The following is a 24,119-nucleotide window of genomic DNA, read 5'->3' as shown; positions in this document are numbered from 1 at the left end:
AACAGGTGGATTGAGAGCGCACCAATCCTGTGGCTTTAAGAGACTTTAAAAGCCGCGGGTGCTGAGCACCTGGGTCTTTCTGCCCAGCCCGTGTCCAAGGAAACACCCTGTGCAGCATGCAGCATGGTTAGCTTGGAACTCAGACTTGCCGCCCAGGTCCCAGGCTCACCCTGGGCTCTCCTCTGAGCTTGTCTTGACTTTCAATAAACAGGCCCGAGCCTTTGGAAAGATCTTGGCTTCATTTTGCCAATTTCACTCAGGAGTGAGGCTCTTAAGACAGGGTGGCCAAACAAACTTTCTGCTTGTGTTGGGTTTTCACCAGCTATCGGTCATGCGAGTTTTTCAACTAGAAAATATTTTCTGCTGAATCATGACTCCCGTCACAAAGTGTTAACTATCCAAATCTAGCACACAAATTCCACACTGAGAGGAGCTAGAAATAAATTTATACTTCTTGTACTAGAGGAATTACTTTCATCTATACTACAACACTTATCTTTCAGCCAAATGAGGCTGCCACATAAAGGAAGGAGGTCAAGGGCTTCTCTTTTCTTGGCTACTTTTTTCCTATTCTTTTTGCTTTGTTTTGTGCTGTGGCCTCATCACAAACCAATATAGAATGAGATTGGTTTGCCAGACAGCAAGCTGGCACCTGATGAAAATAAATTGAATAAATGTGGAAAGCAGAAAATGGAGTGAAATTTCTTACATGGAGAAATAATTCAACTGTGTTAACTGTGCTATTAGACCTCTTAAAAAAAAAAAAAAAAAAAAAAAGAAAACAACAAAAACCCAGCAGATGAAAAAGTCACTATGGCTTTCAGAATCCATTATGATACAGAGTTGGATATATAGAAACAAATAATGTAAAGAAAAAACCCTTTTCTTTGATTGCATTAAACAAATGTTAGCGGTGGAACATCAGTTACTGCATTCACCTACTACATGAAGAGAGCTGTCACATGCATGTGATATAGAAAACACCCACCCACTCAGCCTGAAATACCCACAGGCCCACTTTTGAGCAACTAGTGACATGTGCTCTGTATGCATGACCACTCTGCAGTCAGGTTTCTTGTGTGCCATCAGGATGCCTATTAAAGATGGAGATCATAAAAGAATTAAGGAGTCTGTAACATGCATTGTTTTCTGCTCTATTTCCTAGCCTGAGGGATTAGTCGGTGTAAACAGCTCAGGATCTCCACATTTTCCAGATGAGTCTGTGAAAAGAAAACAGTCATGAGAGCATCCAATACGAAACTTTGAAAGAAACGGTATTGAAGGCTGTCCTGACTTGCAAAATGATTGGTGCCGGTTTGCACTGTTGGAAACTCCTTGCTCTATGCAACCTCTTGTTTTCCTGACAATGAAGTCTGTCATTCCTGAGTAACAACAGGCTCACACTTCCATAGCAAAAAGGTACCATCACAGCACCTAGGTGTATTTCCAGTCAATCACAGTCCACTTATATCTCACTAAGCCATTCTGAAAGCTTCCTTATACATTTTACATCTTATTAAAAACCTATAGTATTTGTTTAAATAATTTAACTTTGGAGACAGGAAGTTTTAGAAGTGACTCTCACAGCTGATGTTCTTTAAGTTGCTTGCAGCTGGTTACTGCATAAAGCAAGCTGCCAAGCTGGATGTCAGGTCCCAATATCCCTAAAGATTGGTAGATGATCTGGGTCCCAAGTGCAAAATCAGCATTCAAATGTCATGTATTATTCAAAGCATCAGATATTTCAAGTATGAAGAGACATGGGTTAGCTGCTTCTCTAACAAAAAGAGTTTCCTATCTTATAAGCTGGAGATGATTTAAACAATTTAGAAGTGATTTAGAAATCACTTGGGGTGATTTAAACAGAACTCTCCACAGCTCTCCCACAGCTTTCTGAAATATAGAAATAGTATTTAATTTATGCAGCCATTTGTAAAGAAGAAAACAATTTCTTATGTTCAATAAACAGAAATTCTTTTATTCATAAAAGTCATCCTAATTTTACAGAACAATGAAAGTAAAATCAGAAAAATATGCTTCTATTTACAATGCAATTTTCAGAAATCCTTTCTCTGCTAAGTCATATTTGATGGGATTTTTAGCTCTTTCACCTGCACTTTCAGAATGCAGTCTGCTCAGAATAGTGAGCGAGTTTCTCCTAATTCAAGAAGCTGCTCAACTGCAGAGCATTGACAACTGCCTTTGTGAAATCCAGTATGAATTCACTTGTGAAAGTCAATTAGAATTTGGTATTTGGTTAGAGATTCTTATGCACACAACATACAGACACCTTGCCAGTCAGAGTGTCTCAACATGGATGTGCACAGATTTATTTTACTTGCAATTTGTTTCTTTACCTTATCACAGAATGAGATCCCTACCAACATAGGGACGAATTAAATCCCTTGCCCTTCAGCACTAGGGGTATTCAGCTCTCTGCTGTCATTTTTTAGCAGCCTGCTGATTTCCTGCTTGTAGATAATTGTATTACAATATGCCAGAAACCCATCACAGAAGTAGTGTAAAGCATCTCAGTACTTCTGTATCCCTTCTTCCTAAGGAATGCAAATTGATTCCTCCACCCCTCCTTGCACTCTTTTGACATCCACTACAGCTGCTCCTTGTCACATCTTATGGGCACATAAAGAGCATGACACAACTGACACAGGTTCCAGCAGTGCAAACACAAAGTGCATAAAGTTTTTGTTGTCTGGTAAGTAACTTACCATGGCAGTCATGATGTAGATTACAAACAAACAAACAAAACAAACAAACAACAACAACAAAAAAGCTGAGAAGATATTACAGATTTCCATAGATCAAAAAAACAAATAACCAAAACAAATAAATGTAAAAAATAGATAGACTGAAACTCTTAAGCTATCAAGAGACCAGAAAATTTTAAAAAGCAAACAACAAACAAATCAATGCTAGTCAAGCCTTTTTTGTTCTCTGTTCCTCCCTTTTCAAGCCCTTCAAGCCCTGAGCAAATACGAGTGCCCCTCCTTTGTAAAGCAATTTGTCCAGCTGATGTTCAGCACAAGATCTGTTGAACTTCGTCTGCAGGCTCAGAAGATCCAGTGTCCTTTGGCCACCCCCAGTTCCCACTGAAGATGGGACCACCTGCAGAGCAGAGGGGACCAGCTGCAGCTCCAGGCCCAGCTCTTGCTGCTCACAGCTGATCCTGTGGCAAGCTCCAGGAGCTCCTGCCATCTCCCTCCCTGTTGGCAGCTCCCTCCCTCCAGCCCACAGGCCCTGCCCATCCCCTTTTTTCCCTCCCAGCTCACCCCTTTGCTTTGCCTTCCCTTATTAAACAGTTTGACTTTTTCACATGACCTGTGGCTCCTTCCGTGGAGCTGAAGCAGGACAAATCCTGAGCCCGGGGACACGCAGGGCCCTGCTGCCATTCTCTTCCATGCCATCGTCTGTGCACGGGCAGAGAGGAACAAGGGCAGCTCAGGCTGCAAAGGTCTCTGTCCTGCTGCTCCAGTTGCACAGCACCGTGGAGTTGAAGGTCGTGCTGAGAACACTGAAGGGAACAAGGACCCTGGGTTTTTGAAGAGCCAGCTTGAGTATGCTCTTCCATGGCAAACATCCACCTAGGGCAGAGGAGCTTGCGGTGCTGGAAGTTCTCCCCAAGAGCACCCTGAAAACACAGCAATACTCCATGCATAAACAGGGACAGGAAGAGGGCAGAACCAGAGACCATGGTGGCCTGACAGTGAGCTTTGGGTGTGCCTCAAAGCAAATGAAGCAGCAGCAGCAGTGCAGTGTCTGTGACTCAGAGGCGCGAGCGTCCCAGTGGCTGCAGCGCTGTCAGGCAGTGCCTGCAGGCTGGGTGCGCTTCTGGCAGCTCTGCTCTCCCCACAAGTGAGGAATTGCAGCCCCTGCCTCAGGCCCACTCAGAAAGCCAACCAAGTGAGACCAGAGGCAGGGGACCCTTCCTAGCTATATTGGGCATGGCTGCAAAACAGCCACTGCATCTTCCTGTGCCCGTGTTTGGGGTGTGCTGAGCCCAGAGCCGGCCAGCTTGTGCTCTGCTGTGCCAGGAGCGTTCTGGGCAGGCAGGAGAAGTGCTGTGTGCACAGCGGAGCGTCCTGCAAGGGGCTGACCAGAGCCTCCTGCAGGAACAGGGCTCCGCTCCCTGGCTGGGAACAGCCTGGTTTTGCTGCCGTGAGCGCAGGCAGGAGTTCAGGCACGTGCAGAGGCAGCGGCAGCTCGTGTTTGTAGGGGCCCGGGGCTGCGCGCCCAAAGCGACACGTGGGCATGGGGAAGGAAGCGACACAGAGCTGGGGGAAGGAAGATGAGCTCGAGCTGGAGTGCCTGTGCTGCAAGGAGCAGAAGGAATTCAGCCTTGCCAGGGTTTCTGATGTGTGTGTTGGTGTTCTCTGGGAAATGCAGACATTTGGGGAAGTGTCTTTGGAGAAAAGGAGCTTGATTATCAAGGAAACTGCTTCCCCAGGTGCCACCGTCAGAGTCCCACCTGCTCTACCCTGGCTAGATGTTTCTTTTCACCAGATGGAAAGAGGGCAGCTCGAGTCCTGGATAATTTCAACTGATTTATTGCAAGGTGCAAAAGTGATAGGAAAAGATGGAGGATAAACTGAGGAATGGACGGTGAGTCAGAGGGACAGCAGGATCGGGTAACAACCAGTTAGAAGGACACCAGGGTGAGTGCAATGTCCTTGGGAATTGACGCCGGCAGTTATATACAGACACGAACGGAATGGGACCACACCTGAATAGCGTCGTGAGCTCTTTATTTAAGAAGCATCAGTCTCATTACATGGCTATGGCAGCTGGCTATCCAGACAGAAGGCTGAGGAAACTTAATATTGCAACATATTATAAGATAGTTTCAGACTCAGTTTCAGACAATTACATAGAGCAAAAGCATATTGACAGTCGTTCTATCCAACCACATGAAGCACACGTAGCTTTGGTTAAAACAATAGTAGCGTTTTCTCTCATACAATGGTTTGTTTATAAAAGACAAAGCACAGAGCCCTATTCATATATAACCTTCTAAATATTTACTAAAATATACCTTTTTGCAACTTAAAAAGCCAAACTACATAGCTTTATTGTTCTATTTCTCATGTCTTCGCTACTGCTGATATCTCTTTTCTGCTGCTTCAGCATTTCACTATCCTTACTGTCTCTGTGGCCTTTCTTTTTCCCAGCTTTCCTAAAATCTCTAATCCCATGGATTCCTACAGGGAAAGTTACCATTTTTAAGCACAGCAGCAAGTAAGAGGGGTTAGGCACAAAATGACCCAACTCGTGGGTCATTGGAAAGTTCGTGGGGAGGGCAAAAGGTGGCGTGATACATGTTGAGGGGGATGGGGAGGGGAAAAGTTTTTACAGGAGTAACTAATGAAAGATACAAAGGGTACGGATGTGAAAGGGAGTACAGCATTTGAATCAGCATTTGAATCATGGGAAAGGAATGAATTTTCTCTAATGTAGACAATGGTGCTTTCCCACGTTATTCCTGAAAATCTGGCTTTCTCACCCCCAATCCCCACGCCCAGGAGCCCCCAGTGAGGTAGGTGCAGCTGTCTCCCTTTGGCTCCCTGCGCTCCTTTCAGTCCTTGAGGCCCCTTGTACTTGGCAGAGGAGCAGGGAAGGGGGAAGGATGTGAAGAGCAGCTTTGACATCTGCCGGGCCTGCGGAGACCAAGCCAAGCACCTGTGGTAGGGTGTGTTCCCCCGCTTTGAGCACAGGTCTGAGACGATCCGTCTCTGTCCAGATGAGAGCCCAAAAGCTCTCATGGAGAGCTGTGAATTCAAAGGCCTTTATGCACACACTAATGCCCGTTCCCCTGACTGCTGTGTTTTAACTCTTGGCAAGATGCATTCACATCTTGCTTGCTGGAAGCTGCTCTGCTCCAGGGCCAGCACCGAGCTGGGCTGTGCGAGCCAGGCACTGTGGAGAGTCCTTCCCTGAGCACTTGGTTGATTTTGGTGTGTCCCGGGCTGCCTTAGACACTTGGGGCAACCTATTCCTTCCAATTGGAGGCACTTTGGGTGGGGTGGGGGAGGCCCCAGAGCACATGGCAGCGTGTCTGAGGGCCCTTTGTGACACGCTGCAGCAGGGTCACTGTGGAACGGAGTTGGACAGGGTGTGCCAGCAGCCCTTTGTGACACACACTGACATAGGTGCTGGCGGTGACGCAGGCAGGCCCCAGTGCTCGGTGCACGCGACGGGACAGGATGGGAGAGAGCGGTGCTGTGAGGAGACCCCGCACAGCTGGCTCGTTCCTTGCTGACCCGGAGCTTTTCCGAGGCGTTACTCCTGTGGCTGGCCTTGCGGCCAGACTGCGGGACTTGGTGACTCAGAGCTTTCCTGAGGCATCTCCCATCCCTGCGGCCGGTGCCCTCGTGGCCAGGCTGTGGGACTTGGTGACCTCCATCCCTCACAAGGAGTCTCCTGTCATTGCGACAGGAGCCCTTGAGACCAGAGTGCAGGACTTGCTGTCCTGTGGCCTTCCTGAGACTTCTCTGTCGCAGGCACCTGGAAGGCGCGACTGCAGCACCCGCTGACTTGGACCTTTGCAGAGGCATCTGTCTCCAACGTGCCCTCGAGGTCAGACAGCGGGATGGCAGGCAGAGTTCTCAGCCTGTTCAGGATGCTTCGGGGGAAGAAAAAGAATGGCGCTGCAGCTGCCCCAGTGCAGCAGCCTGCAGAGCCAGAGCAGTTGCAACCACTGCAGGACGGTGAGTGGCAGAGCTGGGCCACAGGGCTGGTGCCTGCAGCCAACCTGGCCCCATCCCATCCCTGCCCCTCGGACATGCCCACGGACAGGATGGAAGAGGGGCCAGGGCTGGCCTCTCGGTGGCCGTGCTCTGTCTCTTGGGCATCCCAGGGCTGTCCTTGCCTGGGGATCATAGGGCTGGGCTGTGTTCTCCAGCCTTTCCTGCAGCCCCTCAGCTCTGGCTGCACTTGCTCTTTGCCAGATGCAGGAAAGGATGGGACACGAGAACAGGATCCCACCCGCGGACACTTCCGCAGAGCAGCGCAGGTACCTGCGGCCATCCCCACCTGGGCTGGGCCTGCTGGCACTGCTCGGCACAGCCCCGCGCTTGGAGCAGACCATGGAACGTCCCTCTCTTCCCGCCCTTCCTTCTGCTGCAGGCACTGCGGAGGTTCCTGCGTGTTCGGCGCAGAAAGACCAGAGCCACTGCCACCGAGGGCACGGCCGAGCCCGGCTCCAGGCCCAGTGAGCTGCGGGCACGGCCTGGTGCCAGCGCGGCGTCCTCTGAGCATGCGGCAACCTCGGTCAGGGCAACAGCTGCGGGCCAGGCGAAGGCTGTCATGGCCCCAACTGAGGGCACGGCCAGCACAAACAGCAACAGAAGGACACCAAGGACTCGGGCCATCTCAAAGACGAACAGCACGCCCACTTGGACTGGGATTCCTGCTCCCATTCCGGATATTTTTTCATCTCAGCAGCAGGTAAGCAGCCTGGGGCCAGGGCTGCAGGCCTCCCAGGATCGTGTGGCCCCTTAGGCCACATCCCCTGGGCCCCCTCAGCCATTGAGGCCAGCACAGTGGGGTGGGAAGGCAAGCACTTCCTGGGGGAAGGTGGGCAAGTTGCTCCCTTAGACAGCACTCCAAGCTATCCCCATGCCTCCTCCAGGTGGCAGCCAGGGTGGGGGACATTCACCAGAGACTCGTGTCCCGTGTCACTGCGGACACGGGGCTGGAAACAGACTTTCTGAGCCTGGCTGAAGAACACCCTGCTAATGTGGTGATGAGCCTCCTGCGCTGTGCCCCATCCTGTGACAGGTACGGGGCACAAGGGCCTCAAGAGCTCGGTGCTCACCGGCCCATAGGACCCCTCACCCTGCACAGCCTGTCCAGTGGCGTCTGCCAGAGAGACAGGCAGAGAGCTCCAGGACCCTCGGGCCCCTCTGTTTCCTGAGCTGCTGCCATGCTCCCCCCCTGCCCCTCAGGGCACCAGGGCTCTGTCACCCGGCCCCACGCGGCTGCACAGGGCACGGTACTGACGTGCAGCTCTGCTCCCACAGAGCTGCTGTACTGATGTGGAGAAGCATCGGCACGTCAAGACCCGCAGTGCAGAAGGTGCTTCCAGCACTGTTCTCTGTGATAGAGGACAGGCCACTGTACAGCATGTTCTTCTACAGTGGGGATAATGAGGCCGTCTTTGCCCTGGCTGTGAGTTTCTGCAACTGGCCTTTGCTCACCCTCCGGGTTGCCTCTCCATGCTCTCCCTGCCCTGCAGCTCCCTGCCTCAGCTGCTGGGCTGAAAGCTGGGCTAGGGGCAGGCTCAGGGCCAGCAGGCTGGGTGCTCGCCCTGCGTTTCCCCTTGGGCCCTGCCACATGCACAGCTGGGCACTGAGCGCTGCTTCGGGCTGCTCTCTCCTTTGCAGGCAACTGTGGTGCTGTGGAATATTGCCCACATGCCCGAGTGGCACGACGCAGTAGTCCTTCATTCGGCCCAGCTGTTTGTGGCTCTGCTCTTCCAAGTTTTCTCCACCACAGAGCAGATACCAGAAGAGGTTGAGGACTTCTGGAGAGCGTGCCAGGAGGAACACCGCCTTCCCACCAAGCCTAACAGGTGCCAGTCGCCCTGTCCTTCCCATGGCCCTGTGGCCAGGGCCAGCGCTCCCAGTGTGACCTGGCCTTTGCTCGGCACACAGGTTTGCAGTGCAGGCCGTGAAGGCTCTGCTCTGCCAACTGGGCTTTGAGAACAAGCTGGTGGCTCTGGAGTGCAAGCAGGTCTGGGACACCCTGCTCTGTGCCGACACCCAGCACTATGCAGTCGGTCTGCTGGCCAGGTGAGAGCCCCTTCTCCCCGCCGCCACCACCATCATTTGTGCCCTGTGCCCAGAGTGCCCCACACAGTCCCTGTGGTTTTGGGCCAGAGTGCCTTGTCACATAGGGGCACCCAAGCAGACTGGAAAAGGCTGGCAGAGGAGGGTGCCCGGGAGCAGCTGCCTCCCAAAGCACCCACGTCCCCTGGCAGGGTGCTAGGGACAGATCAGACCTCTGTGAGTCAGTCCTGGGAGAGGTTTTCCTGCCTGGCTTAGGGCTTTGGTGCCTTTTTCCTCCTACCAGGGAGATGCGCCGTGGCTTGGTCCCCTTGTGTTCCCGCATGGCCTTGCACCTGCTCAGCCTGCTCATTGGGAAGCAGCCACGCTGGCATCTGCCTGCCCTGGCGTTCTTGGTGGAGGTGAGCCTGATGGCCAGCGCTGCCTGGCTGAGCTGCCTCCCAGCTCTCTGGCCTCTGGTAGCTGCAGCCCCTGGGACGCTGACCATGCCTGCTGCTGCTGCCTGGGCCCGGCCCTGTGCGGCTCCGGGCTCATGCCGGCCAGGTCCCCATCACTGCCCTGTGCATTTCAGCTCCTGGAGTGTCTGGACTTGAGCCAACACGGTCACAGTGCCCTGTCGGTCGTATCCAGGCACCTGCCCAGCGAGTGCAGGGACAGGCTGCGCCTGGAGCTCAGAGGCCTCGTGGTGCTCAGCAAGGAGCCCTCGCTGGTGAGAAGGGGGCAGTGGCTGAAGCCACACTGGCAGCGTGGGGCTGGGGAACACAGACCTTTGGGCTCGGCTGGCCTTTGGCACCAGAGGCAGCTGCTCCCAGCTCTCCTGCCTCCCGCTTCAGCTGCCCGAGTGCCCCAAGCAGCTGCTGCTGCTGCAGCTGTCCTCAGCTTCACAGCACAGCCTCGTCTTGCACACAGAGTGGAGGAATACGTGGCCTGTATCAACACCTGCTGGAGCAGCTGGCTGATCCCGATGCAGAGATGGCCGGGATGATCCTCTCCGTGCTTACATATATGCTCCAGAAGAAAGACCTCAAGATACCCGGCATCACCGCCCTGAAGCTGGCTGAACCACTCCTGCCACACTTTGAGAATGTAAGGCTCTGTGCCCCCAGCCAGGAGCACTCGAGGCTGCCTGGAAATTTTGTATCTTGTGAAGTTTTAGGCCTCTGCCCTGCTGGGCCTGGAGTAGTTGGTGCTGAGGTCTTTTCCTTTGTTCCAGGAGAGCAGCCATGTGCAGCTGCTCTCCATTCAGCTCTTCAGCAAGGTGATGGAGCTGGTAGTGGAAGAGGGCAAAAAGCCTTTGACAAGAATTGTGAGCCGCAGCCTGCTTCCTCTCTTCTTCTGCTGGCACAATGAGAACCGGCGTGTGGCCAAGGTGAGGCTTTTTGTGATGCTGCTGCATCCCTGGCAAGGGGTTCGGCTGCCTCCAGCCCTGGCAGCCGGCAGGCTGCAGCCTTGCATGGCCTTGGCACAGGGACACAGGTCCTGTGCCCTGGGCTCTGGTTCCACCTCTGGCTGTGTGCTGCTCTCCAGGCCTCTTTGGAAACACTATTTTGTGCGGCCCGGTTCCTGAGGAGGAGGGACATGGAGGAGCTGCTGAGGAAGGAGCAGCGGATGAAGTTTGCCGAGCACCTGGTAAGGAGAGCCTGGAAGTGCCAGCCGCGGGCTGGAGAAGCCCCCTGACCCCGGTGCTCAGTGTGCGGGGCTGGCAGCTGTGTCCCTGCCCAGCGCCGCCCCCGGGGCTGCCAGCCTGCGCCCCGCACGCCGCTCCCTGCCCTGGGCCATGCGGGCCAGCTCGGCCGGTGCTGGGCGCAGGGAGCGCCCGGCCGAGGGGCAGAGCCCGCGCCGAGCCTTTGCTCCCCGCAGCTGCTGCAGGACGCGAGCCGAGCGGCCGAGCACCTGCGCTGGGCCCTGCCGCGCCTGCAGAGCCCGCAGAGGCCCCTGCGAGAGGCGGCCGTCAGGATCATCGGTGAGCGGCGTCCCTCCCCGCCTCCCGGCCCGGCCCTGCCCCGGCAGCGGGAGCCGCGCCCGGGCCGCTGCAGCCCCGCCCGCCCTCGGCGCTGCCGCCGCCCTCCCGCAGCCGTGCCCTCCCTCGGGCGGCAGCGAGCGGCAGGGCCCGGGCTGAGCCCTGCCCGGGGAGGAGGGCGTGCGGCCCCGGGGCTGGCAGCGCCCGTGTCGGGCAGCTGTGCCGCCTGGGGCCCCACAGCCTCTATGTTGCCAGGGGTGGCCGGAGTGCTCCTGATGGGGCAGAAGGAGGAGCTCCAGGTCCTCAGTGAGGGTGAGTGAGGGCAGCCGTGTGCCAGCGGGGACCGCCGGGGGCAGCTGCACATCCTGGCCCCGGAGCTACAATCCCTGCCCGGGCTGCCCAGGGCTCTGCTCCCTGTGCGGACCAGGGGCAGCGGGGCCAGAGCCCGGAGAGCTTTCAGGGACACGTGTGGGATGAGAGGCCAGCGCCTTCTGGCCAAAGCCCTTGTCAGCCACTCCCTCCTGGCCATGGCAAAAGCTGGGTGGGAAGGCCCTGGCAGGAGGCTTTGCTTGGATTCCAGCAATCAGGCCTGTGACTGTGGCACTGTTCCTTTCTTTTCCAGCCCTTCAAGCCCTGAGCGAATATGAGTGCCCCTCCTTCATAAAGCAATTTATCCAGCTGACATTCGACGCAAGATCTGCCGAACTGCGCCTGCAGGATGGGAAGAACCAGTGTCTTTTGGCCACCCCCACTTCCCACTGATGATGGGACTAACTGCAGAGCAGAGGGGACCAGCTGAAGCTGCAGGCCCAGCAGCTCTTGCTGGTCACAGCCGAGCCTGTGGCAAGCTTCAGGAGCTCCTCCCTTCTCCCTTCCTGTTGGTAGTTCCCTCCCTCTAGCCCCCAGGCCCTGCCCATCCCCTTTTTTCTCTCACAGTTCACACCTTCACTTTGCCTTCCCTTAATAAACACTTTGGCTTTTTCACATGACTCGTGGCTCTGTCTGTGGAGCTGAAGCAGCGCAAATCCTGAGCCCAGGGACACGCAGGGCCCTGCTGCCATCCTCTTCCACGCCGTCGTCTGTGCACGGGCAGAGAGGAACAAGGGCAGCTCAAGCTGCAGAGGTCCCTGTCCTGCTGCTCCAGTTGCACAGCATCATGGAGTTGAAGGTCGTGCTGAGCACACTGAAGGGAGCAAGGACCCTGGGTTTTAGAAGAGCCAGCTTGAGTATGCTCTTCCATGGCAAACATCCACCGAGGGCAAAGGAGCTTGCGGTGCTTTTCACTACACCCGTCCTGTACTGAAGTGGCTGTTGTGAAAAATACAGCCAGCCCCATGAAACTTAGCAGTGTGAAGAAACTGCTGCACAGCAACAGCTGAACTTCAGTGTGTCTGAGCCAGTGCTGCTGGCTCAAATGCTGGCAGCATTATCTCCGCACCCTGGGACACTTCCCGGTTCCTGTGCCTTGACACTGCTTTCCCATGGGGCTGGGGAAGGAGTTTGGCTCTATGAACTGCCTGGTGCTGTGAAACAGGTTCATTTTTGTCAGATGAGGTGATGGTGTGCACGTGTCCACATGTCTCCCTGCCTTAGTGCCCTTTGTGAGCTGCTTACTTCTGCTAGAATTTGTGGAGTGTTTAAAGCTTGCTGCCTTTTATTTCTTTGCTCCTATTCAGAGAAATGAGTTGTTGAAGTCTTTGAAATGTTCCATTTTCATCCTTATGCAAGATAGTGAGGAATGCCTTCTTTTCATCCCTTAGGTAATTCTTTGCTTTATTATTGCATGCAGTGAGATAGGATTAGTGTGGGTTACAAGTAGTAAGAGAATATGGAATAAGAGAACAATAAGCACAAGAGCAAAAGATAAAAATAGTCTCAGGAATTAACCTAGTAGTTTGATATTTCTATGAATATATAAAACACTTGCAACAATGCTTAAATCTCTTTTTCTTTCTGATAAAAAATGTGTTTTCAAGTATTTTGCATACAGGATTCCCCTGGGATGTAAGAACTTGAAGCATTTCAAGTCTGCAGCTTCAGGAATGAAATAAACTTTTGACTCAAGTTGTCAACCTGAATAAACTCTTAACTACCCCACAGCAATTGCAAGTTATAGCTAATAAGGATGGAATAAAAACACAATTGCTCTTTTTCCTCTTAGCATTTTCTCCCTGGCCCTATAAAATTTGGTTTTTTGCCTTGTTCCTTAGTTTGCTTTCCAAACCATTCCATGTCCTCAGTAGATCTGGAGAACTGTCTCATGCGTAGATCTGAAGAATCAGTTTTGAATCTAGGAAATTAAAGGAAGAATCACACTTCATAAGCTTGGGCTTGGATTGAAAGCTTGAGATCATTAAAGTAGACATTGCTGAATGTTCAACCTGGTCTGGCAGGCTCCTCTCTCTGAAAGGTGGGCAACTGAAACCTCTGTGTTTGCACAGAAAGGCAAGTTATGAGATAGCTGGGAATTGGCTCTGGCCAGCTGGTGTCCCAGGTGTCATCTTTAATAGTTGTTTTCTTATGTTATTAGTAACCAGGCTATTAGGCCAAGCACCTGTAGTGTTTGGGTTTTTGGTTGTGCTTGTTTTAGTTTTGGCTAGCTGCGTTGGCAGGTGGCTGTGAGTGCACTGTAGTACCCCCAGCTGCTGCCCAGCTCTGCTCTATTATGTTTCTTTTTCTTAGCCTGGTCTCATAAGCCCTCAAAAGAAATATAATACACCCAAGGACAGCTTATCTATTACTCTGGGGGCATAAAATTAGCAGGATGACTTCTGCTGCAGTGTTAGAAACAAAAAGGTTTAATAAAAGGTATAATAACAAAGAGAAAAACTCGAGCCAGGTGAAGCAGTCCGCTCCTGGTAAAAACACCTCACAAAAGCACTTAGCTTTTTTCTTCTCTTCTTTTCCTCCCTGATGGATCAAGCGGGACTTTTTGGCTTCTATCCAATTAGATGTCCTCAAGTATTTGGTGAAGTCCCTGAGGTCCCATGAGGTGGCTTTTCACCTAATCCTTGAGAGAAACTTCTGGCCTTCTTTCCTTTTCTGGGGGACAAAAGCTAGTTTTGCCACTCTGCCATTAGGGTGCACACTCCTACAGACATGGCTCTCTTTTCTTTCTTGGTCTCTTACCCCTCTGGCACTCAAGGCCATACTTGCTATTGTAGTCATTAGGTACATGGTCCTGCTAGGATGGTTGACTAATTCAGGAACAAACAGCCATGCTGCCATACCAGGGACACTGCTCTGGAAATGGGCAGAAAGAGAAAACATTTAATGTTTTTCACTTTAGAAATGTTCCATTGCAGCTTTATCTGCAGCAGAGTTACATTTACTGGACTGTCCAATAGAATTCCATGTGTCCAGAGCTAACTTTAATCTCATAATTTAGGAGTGTCCAGCTGTAAATCTCACAGCCATGGGATCAAAAGTCCTTTCCACTTCTGGTTAAGTGGCTCTCCTTTCCAGGTCTGGATGTACACCCAGTCTCCTGACTAGTGAGGACATTCTTGAACATTCAGGCTTATTAGTGAGACCAAAACAACAAACTTGCACGATGATAAAAGCATTTTCTCCTGAGGGTTATGCTCTAGCAGCAGCATTTCGGCTTCCAGCCTTTGGTGGCAGAGAAGGCTCAATAGCCAGGGCTGCCAGAAGGAGGCAGGGCAGGAGCAGTTTGCAAAGCTTCATTAAGAATCCAGGGAAACCGAATCCCCATTTAATCCCCATTTTCTTTCCAGAGAGCCTCCAGAGAGCAGATATTTCAATCCACCACCCTCTCCCAACAACCATAACTTTTTGGAGGTGGTGCTGAGATCTTGTTTTCTGAGTTTGATCCCTAAATATTGAAATAACTTACAATAACACAGAAGAAGGTCAACGGGCATCAGCTGTTTCTCATGCGTTGCTTGGGGTTCTCTCCCCTGCAAGGGGTCCAAACTTGTCACATCACAGGTTGTTCCCCAGGCAAAAGACCAGGGATTTTCACCATGTGCTTCCTTCTCCAAAAGTTCTATTTCATTCCCCCAAATCCAATTCACAAAACATTCTCCATTTCCCTTTCTTTGCGATCATTGCTTATTTTCCTGTGTAGTTCAACCACTTCTGTTGCAGAATGAGGTATCGCTGCCAGACACTACATCCTGATAAGCGAATTCCTTCTTTATCAGTGAGCAGGGCTTGGGATGAGGAGGGAAGAAGATTGGCTTTGCAGAGCCGAACCTCTCCTCCAGGGAGCAGAGGAAGGTGACATCATCTTCGGGGCATCCTGCCTCTGTATTTTATAGGGGTGGGCAGAGTTTAGGGTGAGGGGCGGGGTTGGACTTTGAGGCACTAAAGCCCTCCCAAGGGCTGTGGGGCTGACCTTGCAGTCAGGGAGGCCTGGAGTTCCTGGAGTCTGGAAAACACTGCTTCCAGGCCTTCCCCAGCAGTGTTAAATTGCAACTCTAAAGCTCTTTGGCTTTGGAAGAGCGTGTTTCACTGGTTTGTCATGGTTTGGGGGCTGGCTTCATCCTGGCATTCAATTCCTACTCTGGCCTAAGGCTGGCTATTGTTTCAGGCTCAGCAATTTGCAGCTGATGCAGTTCCTTTTCCAGCTGATGGGCACCATAGAGCTCTGAGTCAAACCTCCATGCATATGGATACCAGGCATGGTCCTTTACTGGGAGTTTTTAATTTTCTTCTAACAAAGTTCATGTTTTCTCCAGAAGAAACTGTGGATGGTGCTAGTTTCTCTCCGTCCCCATCTCTCTTAAGGGCTGGACAAGCTTTCTATATAAGCTTTTAGCAAGTGTGTCAGTGGAGAGCAGTTCAGATCAGTTTCTGGGTGCAAGTCCATTACTTTCCTGCCTGAAAATAGCAGCTTTGACTGAACATTTATTTCTCCTTTATTATGTCACGAGCACTTACAGCTGTATAAAAGGCCCATATCACCTCAAGAGTACCCTGCTTGCTGCGCCAATTAAAATGTAAGGCCCCAAAAATGTTGCTCTGTGGGATACTGTAAAACGACTTAAACTTGTTCCTGAACTCTTGAGATAGAAAAGCAGGAAAAATACTGACGAGATGTTCTCAAGAGATTGGAACAACAAAAAAACTTCACTGTCAACTTTCAAAAATCAGAGAACTTGAAAGGTAAAAAAATTAAACATAACAGAGAATATTCTATAAAGCATTAACTTAGCCCTAGCTGAAATAAATGGGCAGGAGATCTTTCTCCTTTTTAATGCCTTTATTAAGAAGAATCAGCTCAGGTGGGGAGAAATCGACGGGTTGCGCCCTCGCCGCCGTTGCTCCCAGGCGTGGCACGAAGGAGGAGGATGATGCAGTTTTGTCCGCTGGTCTGCAGACAGAACTGGGGACTCTGTCCTCACGGGAGAGTCGTTGAGTCCTTGGTTTGTTGGTTTAGAAACCCGGGGGGTCTCTTTAATCAGTTTCTTTTCAGGTTAGGGTGAGAAATAAAAAGATACAAGCAGGTACGGGACAATGCTCCCATCTTTAGACGTCACTTTAAGTCACTTGTTGGCTCGTGATTTTAGGGGTTTTTCTTATAAAAACTGTAAAACTGTAACAATCCAGGGTGCACTGCGTTTCTTATTTGCATGCTGTCTCTGGTGTCACTGCCCATCTCTTTACCCTGGAGGGTTTCCCTTGGTATCTTCTTGGCATGCGGCCAGCATCAGGGAAACAATCAGTTAATCACCTGCCATTAACAGGTATTTGAAAAGCTTTTCTTCAGCAGGAAACCAAAGGAGGCTGACTCGGTCTGGCTTGGTTTTTTTTTAACTCTGAAACTTGAAAAAAATTACAATTTTCTATTCATAACAGTTCCCCCCTATTTTTCTTTGATCAAGCTTAAGCTTGCATCAACTTATAATTTTTGGCTCATTAACATAGAATTTCCTATATTTTTTGTATTGATAATACATTTCTTCAGCACTAGGGTGATCATATTTACTAAACTTCATTACCTTTTTTGGTTTTTTCAGGTTAATTCCTTTAGAGATCTTTAGGTTATTCTGTACAGCAGATGTCACTATTTTTGTTAAACATGGAAATAAGAACAGACTAACAAGTGTACCCACAGTGAAGGTTATAGTTTTCCAACTTTTTTTGAAAATCCATAGATTATCCCACCAACTAGAATCAAGTGTAAGAGTCTTTTGATTTCTTAAATATGCTAGGTTTTTTATTTCGTTTAAAGTGTTTCTAATGACTGCTACAATTAATTTGATTTGATAAACTACTGTTTTGGTTTGGTTGAGTTGGTCATTAATATGATTAAGAGCCAATGCGGTCTGATTAGATATTACTTCTAATTCTGATTGTAGTTTCAAGATTTTGTTTAACATATATTGTTTCTTCAGTTTTGTTTTTCTCAAATCCTCATATATAGGAACTCTTAAACTTGATCCAGATTCTTTGTGTATTATAAAGACAGTTTGTTTTATAATTCTAATGATGCCACCACTAGACCAGCCTCTTGGCAATTCAGTGGATGTTGTGGTACCATTGACCCAAAACTAGTGTTTAGGGGTTTCCTGAAAGATATTAATTTTTGTCGTGCCCTCCCAATATTTAGAAATACTTTTTCCTTTTACCAGATTTACCAGGTTTGCTTCAGTAGCATCATGTTCAAAGCACCACCAGGTTTCTCCTACAGGGTGCTCTCCCAGGAGTGGCTGCCTAAAGGTGGCAGTGTTCCAGGCCATCCAATATATTTTCTTATTTTCTTGATAAAAGATCAATTGGGAGAGGTTAACACAATTGTTGTGGACTCTCAGCAAGGAGCTTACTTCTTTCTCATAGAAAGGTTGGTAGTACTCATTGCACAGCTCTCCTGGGCTCTCCAGAGCACCACCAGCAATCAGAGCCAGCGTTACTACCCTTCCCAAGAGTCTGGTATGGGTCATCTTGCACAGCCTGCCCACCCGGCCTTGCCTCTTGAGGATTTTACTGAGAAGAAGTCTCCAAGTTCTTTAGAGTCTCTTGCTCCTCTGGTTAAACCTCTCTTGATCTGTCCCTGCTAATTTGGTCCTTCCTAGGGGAGCACTCTGGAGAAGATTAACCTGGGGTCTTTGGTACCAAGTTGGGACGACTTAACCAGAATTACTTATTAACAATTTTTAACTTTTACAAATTTCTTAAAACACTTCAAGACATGTTATGATTCTAAACTTTTTTCTTATGCAGTTCATCAGTCTTTTTGAATGTCAATTTTAAGTCATTTGGTCCTTTTATAATAGTATACTCAGCTGAATTAACTTCCGATGTGGTTGAATCCTGTCCCGAGTTAGGGTGTGAGGGTGGTGTGGAATCTGGTCCAATACCAGACACTGAAGAATCTTGTCCAATGCTCGGGGGTGGGACTGGTCCTTTAATTCTCGTAATGTGAGTCCAACCTTTTTCTCTGGTTCGCACGGCCGAATTAGCGATGAGGAGTACCTGAAAGGGGCCTTCAAATTTAGGCATTAATGGTCTATAATTCCAGGATTTTATTAAAACCCAATCTCCTGGGTTGATGTCATGTGCTTTTGTATCAAGAGGGGAGGTTTGGGGGAGGTATCCTCTTTTTCTAAGTCCTTCTAGAGTTCTTCCAATTACTTCTAAATATTTCCTTGTAGCTTCTTCTCCTTCCAGGTAGTCTCCTGTGCTATAGGGTGTTAACAAGAATGACAGTCCAAAAATCATTTTATAAGGTGAAATCCCTATATCAGACCGGGGTCTTGTTTTGATGCGCAAGAGCGCTAGGGGTAAACACTTTAGCCAATTCATTTTTGTTTCTTCGATCAATTTAGTCAATACATTTTTGAGAATTTTGTTCATTCGTTCCACCCTCCCAGAACTCTGGGGGTGCTACAGAGTATGCAATCTCCATTTTATTCCTAAAACTTCAATTATATTTTGCAATGTTTGGGCCACAAAATGTGGACCTCGGTCTGAGTCTATGGTATTTACCATTCCATTCTGGTTCACTTTTTGGCAAGTTAAACACTCTTTTATAATTGTTTTTGCTAGGTCATATACGCTTATGCACAGGTTATTTCTTAGGAAATAATCACATAGTCCTTGGACTCCCCAGTGGGTAATTTCTGCAGTTTTGTTAGCACCATCTTAGCAAGTGCTTTGTTTAGAAACACCCGTCCATCAGATATTAACCACTCCCCCATATCCTTTGATGTAACTTTAAATTTCACAGAATATGAGTTCTCCTTTCTTTTTCCCTACTCGGGTGTGGTTTCTGCTTAAAAAAACCACTTTTACTAGATCTTCTGGTCTTAAAGCTGCTTCCTTTGCTATCTTGATCAGCTAGCAAAGGTTTCACAACTTTAGGCTAAACAGTCTTGGGGAGGGGGGGTCCAGTTGCTCCACAGTAATAGCAGCAGCTTTCACTCAAAGGGACTCAAGGCCTCTCCATGCCTCCTGCCCCTGACAGTACTGGCATATTCTTGCCTGCTCCTGGTGGTGGACCCCCCCACTCTTTTGTGGCCTTGTTGTGTAGGAAAGGGTTGTTTGCTCCTACACTTTCTCTGGCTATAGCAACCATGATCTTAGCTTTGGCCTTTACTTTTTCTTCTTCTCTCCTTAAATACACTTTCAATGCTTCCCTCAATAACTCATTAATATCTTTTCCTTGCCAATCCTCAATCTTTTCCAGTTTTCTCCGTATATCAGGCCAAGATTTAGTAACAAAATGGACTTTTAGTAGCATTTCACCTTCGCTGGTGTCCAGGTCTGTTTTGGAGTACAATTGAAAGTTCCGCCTCAGGCGATTAAGCCAAGTGGCAGGAGTTTCATCTTTCTCCTGTATACCCTCAAATGCTAGTTTTGTATTGGTTCCTTTGGGAATTGATTCTCTTATTCCTCGAATTATCAAGGACCTGTACTCCATCATGGCCTTCCTACCTTCCTCCTGGTTAGGATTCCAATTGGGATCCACTAGTGGCAATTTTTCTTCTCCTGATGGCACTTGGGGCCCTGGACGGTTGTCTTTTTCCCAAATTCTTATGCTTGCGGCCCTAATCATTCGGGACTCTTCTGGGGAAAATAATATATTTAGAATGGAATTCATCTCCCCCCAAGTGTAGAAATTTGGACCTAAAAACTGATCCACTTGGTTAGCAATGCCCACGGGGTCTTCAACTAGATTCCCTAACTCCTTCTTGAATCCTCTCACCTCAGAAGCAGTTAGAGGAGCATTTACAAAACCAACACCTCCTGCTACTCCTCCCATAGGAACTTCTCTAAGGGGAAAAAGTTTCTCTGCCTTGGAGGTCTTGGATCGGGTACTACAGTATGGCCCATCTTCAGACACAAGATTGTTCACTTGAGGGGTATTAGCATTAGCTTGGACTTGCTGTAGGCTAACGGCTGTACCTGGTGATAAGGGGTTATTAGATAAGGAGGAATTTGTGTCCCAGTTAGGAGGAGGTGGAGGGACTGCAGTAGGAGGGGGGGAAGAGCTTGGGTGCATATTAGGTGGAGCTGGAGAAGGGGTGGAGCATGCAGCAGGTGTAGTAGGTATTAGTGGTGGTGCAGAAGCAGCTGAAGGAGTCGAAGGGGGTGGTGAGGGAATGGCCCCCATGGCTGCTGGGAGAAGAACTGGATCTGCTATTTGAGGTGCTCGAAGGAGAGGGTTATAAGGTGGAGGGGCATCAGGAGGCAAGTAGTCTAGGGGGTCCCACCTTTTACTAATTTCCTTAATTCTAGCATCTCCTCTTTCATTCCCTTCTTTCTTGCTCTGCACTTTACAAATTTGCACTCCTTCATTCTTTATAGCATTTAACCAACAAGCTACATATAATAATTGTTCAGCATCAGTATTTTCTCGGGCCGTCAGATAATTACTCAGCTGTTGACACATCCACTTGTCTTTCGTCCCGCACCATGGCCATCCTCCTTGCACTTCTAATTCTGGCCACACTTCTGAACAGTAATGAATCATTTTAACTTTATCTAATCCTTCTGTGCTTTCTATAAAGTCCCATTTCTCTAATAGTTCACCTAGGGGACTGTGGGGAGGTATATTCTTCAATCTTTGGCCACTTTTCTTACTACCACACCCTCCCATATTCTTCTGCCTCTAAACAAATCACAAAGATGTCTTTTTTCTCTAAAGGAAATATATCTTATTTAAGAAGTCTCGACCTCCTGCCAAAACTCCAATTTCACTGACCCTTTTCGTCAGGACTTTGTTGAGACCTTCGCCTTCCCTTGCTAAGACTCAACAAACAACTAAAATACAAAAAAACATCCTCGAGGTCTTGACCTCTGAGGTTCGCCTGACCTCCTTCGTCAGGACTTAGAGAGACCTTGGCCTTCCCTTGCCAAGGCTCAAACAGTCAAACCTCGAAACCCTGGCTTCTGAGGGGTGCCTGACTTCTTTTGTCAGAGCCAAACTGCCTGATATCCTAAATCCTAACTTCCTTCGTTAGGACCTGTATCAGAGCCTTTGGGGTGCGTGCCACTCACACAGCTATTTCCTCCGCACGCCCGGAGGGGGGGTCCTGTGGGGTGCGTGCCACTCACACAGCTATTTCCTCCGCACGCCCGGAGGGGGGTCCTGTATCAGGGCCTTTGGGGTGCGTGCCACTCACACAGCTATTTCCTCCGCACGCCCGGAGGGGGGTCCTCTTTACCCCTTTGGAGGCGCCTCAATCACCAATTCCACTCGCTTCCCCCTGTTCCCGGCCGGCCCCCTCGCGGGGGTGCGGAACCGCGGTACTGAGGGGTCCTCACTCGCTTCAAGGGGCCGAGCTGCCGGCCCTCGTCTCAGTCACACACACTCACTCGCCTCCCTCTCCCGCCGCCGGATATTCTCACCTATCCGGCGCTGCTCCGTGTCACTGTCCCAAGCCGATCTTCTCTGGTCCCGATAGCCAGCTGTCCTGCAGGTCCAGGGTGGGCGGCCGTCCCAGTCCTGGTGTCCTCTTCAGGCGTGGCTATCCCAGACGAGTCCCCCAAGCTGAAATAAATGGGCAGGAGATCTTTCTCCTTTTTAATGCCTTTATTAAGAAGAATCAGCTCAGGTGGGGAGAAATCGACGGGTTGCGCCCTCGCCGCCGTTGCTCCCAGGCGTGGCACGAAGGAGGAGGATGATGCAGTTTTGTCCGCTGGTCTGCAGACAGAACTGGGGACTCTGTCCTCACGGGAGAGTCGTTGAGTCCTTGGTTTGTTGGTTTAGAAACCCGGGGGGTCTCTTTAATCAGTTTCTTTTCAGGTTAGGGTGAGAAATAAAAAGATACAAGCAGGTACGGGACAATGCTCCCATCTTTAGACGTCACTTTAAGTCACTTGTTGGCTCGTGATTTTAGGGGTTTTTCTTATAAAAACTGTAAAACTGTAACAATCCAGGGTGCACTGCGTTTCTTATTTGCATGCTGTCTCTGGTGTCACTGCCCATCTCTTTACCCTGGAGGGTTTCCCTTGGTATCTTCTTGGCATGCGGCCAGCATCAGGGAAACAATCAGTTAATCACCTGCCATTAACAGGTATTTGAAAAGCTTTTCTTCAGCAGGAAACCAAAGGAGGCTGACTCGGTCTGGCTTGGTTTTTTTTTAACTCTGAAACTTGAAAAAAATTACAATTTTCTATTCATAACATATCAACCTAACAAAATGTGTTAATTGAGTTAGATTTAGATCATTAAGGCTGTTAAGATTTTAAATTACTCAAAAATCTGAGAGCAGGAAAAAGGGAGAAGAAAGAGAAAGAGAATGACAGAAAGGAACCAACACAGCTATCACTGCAGGTTCCAGTGGTGTTCAGCTGATAGAAATTCCAAGAAGAGGTAGGGTCAAGACATGTGGTGGCCACATATCCCGAGGCAAATAGCCTTTGGCTCTCCTGGGGCCCTCCCCCACATGGGGCTCCCACTCACCTGGCCATTTAGGAGCTGGGTTAGGGGCTCCAGACACAGGTGTGGAGCATTGCCTCTGGTGTGCCAGGGATCAGTGGCCGCTGCTGGGCTGGGATACAGGCCTGGGGGTGTGGGGCATGCCGAGTGGGGCATCGCCTCACCAGAGCAAGGCTTGATCTGCCCCCTTCCCCACATACAAGCCCCTGAAAAGTGTTGAGCCAGCAATCTCCTCTAGTCTCTCACAACAAGGTGTCCAGGTTCCTGTGCTTCTTGTCTGTCAAGACTCCACAGATTTGTGTCTGGATATTAAGTAACTTGGACATTTATTCCTTCCAAAAGCAGCAGCATGAGGGTTGTTTATTCTTTCTAAGGCCTTCCCTCCATCATTCTATGTCCTCTTCTTGAGGTAGTCCTTGTAAAGCCTCTCCTCTCTCCCCTTCTCCATGACAATGGAAAGGGACAATGGAGAAAACAATAAATGAGAGGTTAAAACTATTAGAGTTACAATGTAGTGAGGAAATAAAAAGCAGTGCACAACAATAAGAAGAAAATTGTGCAAAAGGGGTAATGGCTTAAGCAACAAAGGTGAAGTGTCACATGAGGCCCCTGGAACAAAGACAGGATGGCAAGGGCTTACAGAATGGTTCTGATGGTAGATGGGAACTGCTGGTACTGCCTGGAGCAGCTGTGCACCTGCAGTGGCAGTTTCCTGCTCCCTCTCTGCAGCAGGGATGGTGGCAGTGGCGATGGTGATGGGTGTCTCTCTGTCCCTGCAGAGCTCTGTTTGGCACTGCCCCTGCCATCAGTCTGCCACGCTGGGCATGTGTGTGGGAATGGGATCTGCCACTTTGCTGCCTCTTCCTACCACCCTGCTGGGCTCCACTTGGCTTGGCTGGACTCACTTGGGATCGGTGTCACCACTCTGGCTTGCCTTGTTCTGCTGGAGCAGAAAAACAGTCCCACATGCCACACTGGCCCTGATGGTTTCAGCTGCGTGTCAGAGCTGCCACTTCCGTGCCACCCATCTCAGCCCCGCCTCCTGACTAATATTGTGGAAGGAGAAAAATGGGGGGAAAAATGGTGGTGGTGCTTTGGTCCCAAGGCCTCCCTGCTAGAGTGAGTCAGACAGAACGATCCTCCTTGCATTTGCTGTCATGGCATTTCCCTGCTGAAATCACACCCATGGCTATGATGTAAAATGTTTTGAATAAATAGTACAGAAAGATCCATGACCATGTCTCTGTACCTAGGAGAAACCTCTAAATGTAATTAAAGCAGTGCTTCTCCTTGTTTTCTGATTTCTAGAACAAAGGAACAAGCCTTCTGGTTTTTGCTCAGCAGAAATAGTGGCCAAAGATCACTAATGTGGTTCCTCACATCCTGGTCCATTCTCAGTGCTCAGCTTCTCAGTGTGGGCTCTAGGGGCTAAGTGTGTTTCTACTCTTACATGCCTTGAGCAACAAGTGATGGGCTAGGAGGGCTTTGTGTGTTGCTTTGTAGCAGAGGA

The 24,119-nt window shown here is 49.7% G+C and overlaps 2 protein-coding genes and 1 long non-coding RNA gene across 5 annotated transcripts; 2 read left to right on the top strand and 1 right to left on the bottom strand.

The window, feature by feature from the left end:
• The first annotated feature begins 7,287 nt into the window (after positions 1–7,287).
• Positions 7,288–8,838, top strand: LOC135292192 (maestro heat-like repeat family member 5). Its single transcript, XM_064406427.1, has 5 exons — positions 7,288–7,458; positions 7,643–7,791; positions 8,034–8,181; positions 8,397–8,584; positions 8,667–8,838. Exons 1-5 carry the CDS (start codon positions 7,318–7,320, stop codon positions 8,806–8,808), a joined length of 768 nt encoding a protein of 255 aa, XP_064262497.1. The 5' UTR covers positions 7,288–7,317; the 3' UTR covers positions 8,809–8,838.
• Positions 8,839–9,121: 283 nt separating this feature from the next.
• LOC135292189 (uncharacterized) lies at positions 9,122–10,475 on the top strand. The gene is made up of 5 exons (XM_064406426.1): positions 9,122–9,199; positions 9,370–9,507; positions 9,708–9,884; positions 10,012–10,167; positions 10,326–10,475. The coding sequence occupies exons 1-5, from the start codon at positions 9,122–9,124 to the stop codon at positions 10,473–10,475; spliced, it is 699 nt and encodes a 232-aa protein (XP_064262496.1).
• Positions 10,476–14,144: 3,669 nt separating this feature from the next.
• LOC135292190 (uncharacterized) lies at positions 14,145–24,112 on the bottom strand. Of its 3 annotated transcripts, none has more exons than XR_010354676.1 (5): positions 23,250–24,112; positions 22,634–23,048; positions 21,577–21,718; positions 19,660–19,791; positions 14,145–18,198 (listed from the first exon to the last, which is right to left on the bottom strand). It is a non-coding gene; the product is annotated as an uncharacterized LOC135292190 (long non-coding RNA). The 3 variants fall into 3 exon arrangements; XR_010354675.1 differs by having other exon boundaries at positions 23,515–24,112; XR_010354677.1 differs by lacking the exons at positions 14,145–18,198; positions 19,660–19,791; positions 21,577–21,718 and adding an exon at positions 21,765–22,322 and having other exon boundaries at positions 23,515–24,112.
• Between the last annotated feature and the right edge of the window lie 7 nt (positions 24,113–24,119).

Source organism: Passer domesticus, unplaced genomic scaffold (genome assembly GCF_036417665.1).
Source record: "Passer domesticus isolate bPasDom1 unplaced genomic scaffold, bPasDom1.hap1 HAP1_SCAFFOLD_230, whole genome shotgun sequence".
Lineage (NCBI taxonomy): Eukaryota > Metazoa > Chordata > Aves > Passeriformes > Passeridae > Passer > Passer domesticus.
This window is presented reverse-complemented; position numbering and strand designations above follow the sequence as displayed.

Excerpts from the sequence above, each read along its gene's own strand:
- LOC135292192 (XM_064406427.1), top strand. The coding sequence starts at position 7,318 with ATGGCCCCAACTGAGGGCACGGCCAGCACAAACAGCAACAGAAGGACA. Across the intron at positions 7,792-8,033 it reads TGTGCCCCATCCTGTGACAG|AGCTGCTGTACTGATGTGGA; the intron begins GTACGGGGCACA and ends CTGCTCCCACAG. Across the intron at positions 8,182-8,396 it reads AGGCCGTCTTTGCCCTGGCT|GCAACTGTGGTGCTGTGGAA; the intron begins GTGAGTTTCTGC and ends TCTCCTTTGCAG.
- LOC135292189 (XM_064406426.1), top strand. The coding sequence starts at position 9,122 with ATGGCCTTGCACCTGCTCAGCCTGCTCATTGGGAAGCAGCCACGCTGG. Across the intron at positions 9,200-9,369 it reads CCCTGGCGTTCTTGGTGGAG|CTCCTGGAGTGTCTGGACTT; the intron begins GTGAGCCTGATG and ends TGTGCATTTCAG. Across the intron at positions 9,508-9,707 it reads TCAGCAAGGAGCCCTCGCTG|AGTGGAGGAATACGTGGCCT; the intron begins GTGAGAAGGGGG and ends TCTTGCACACAG.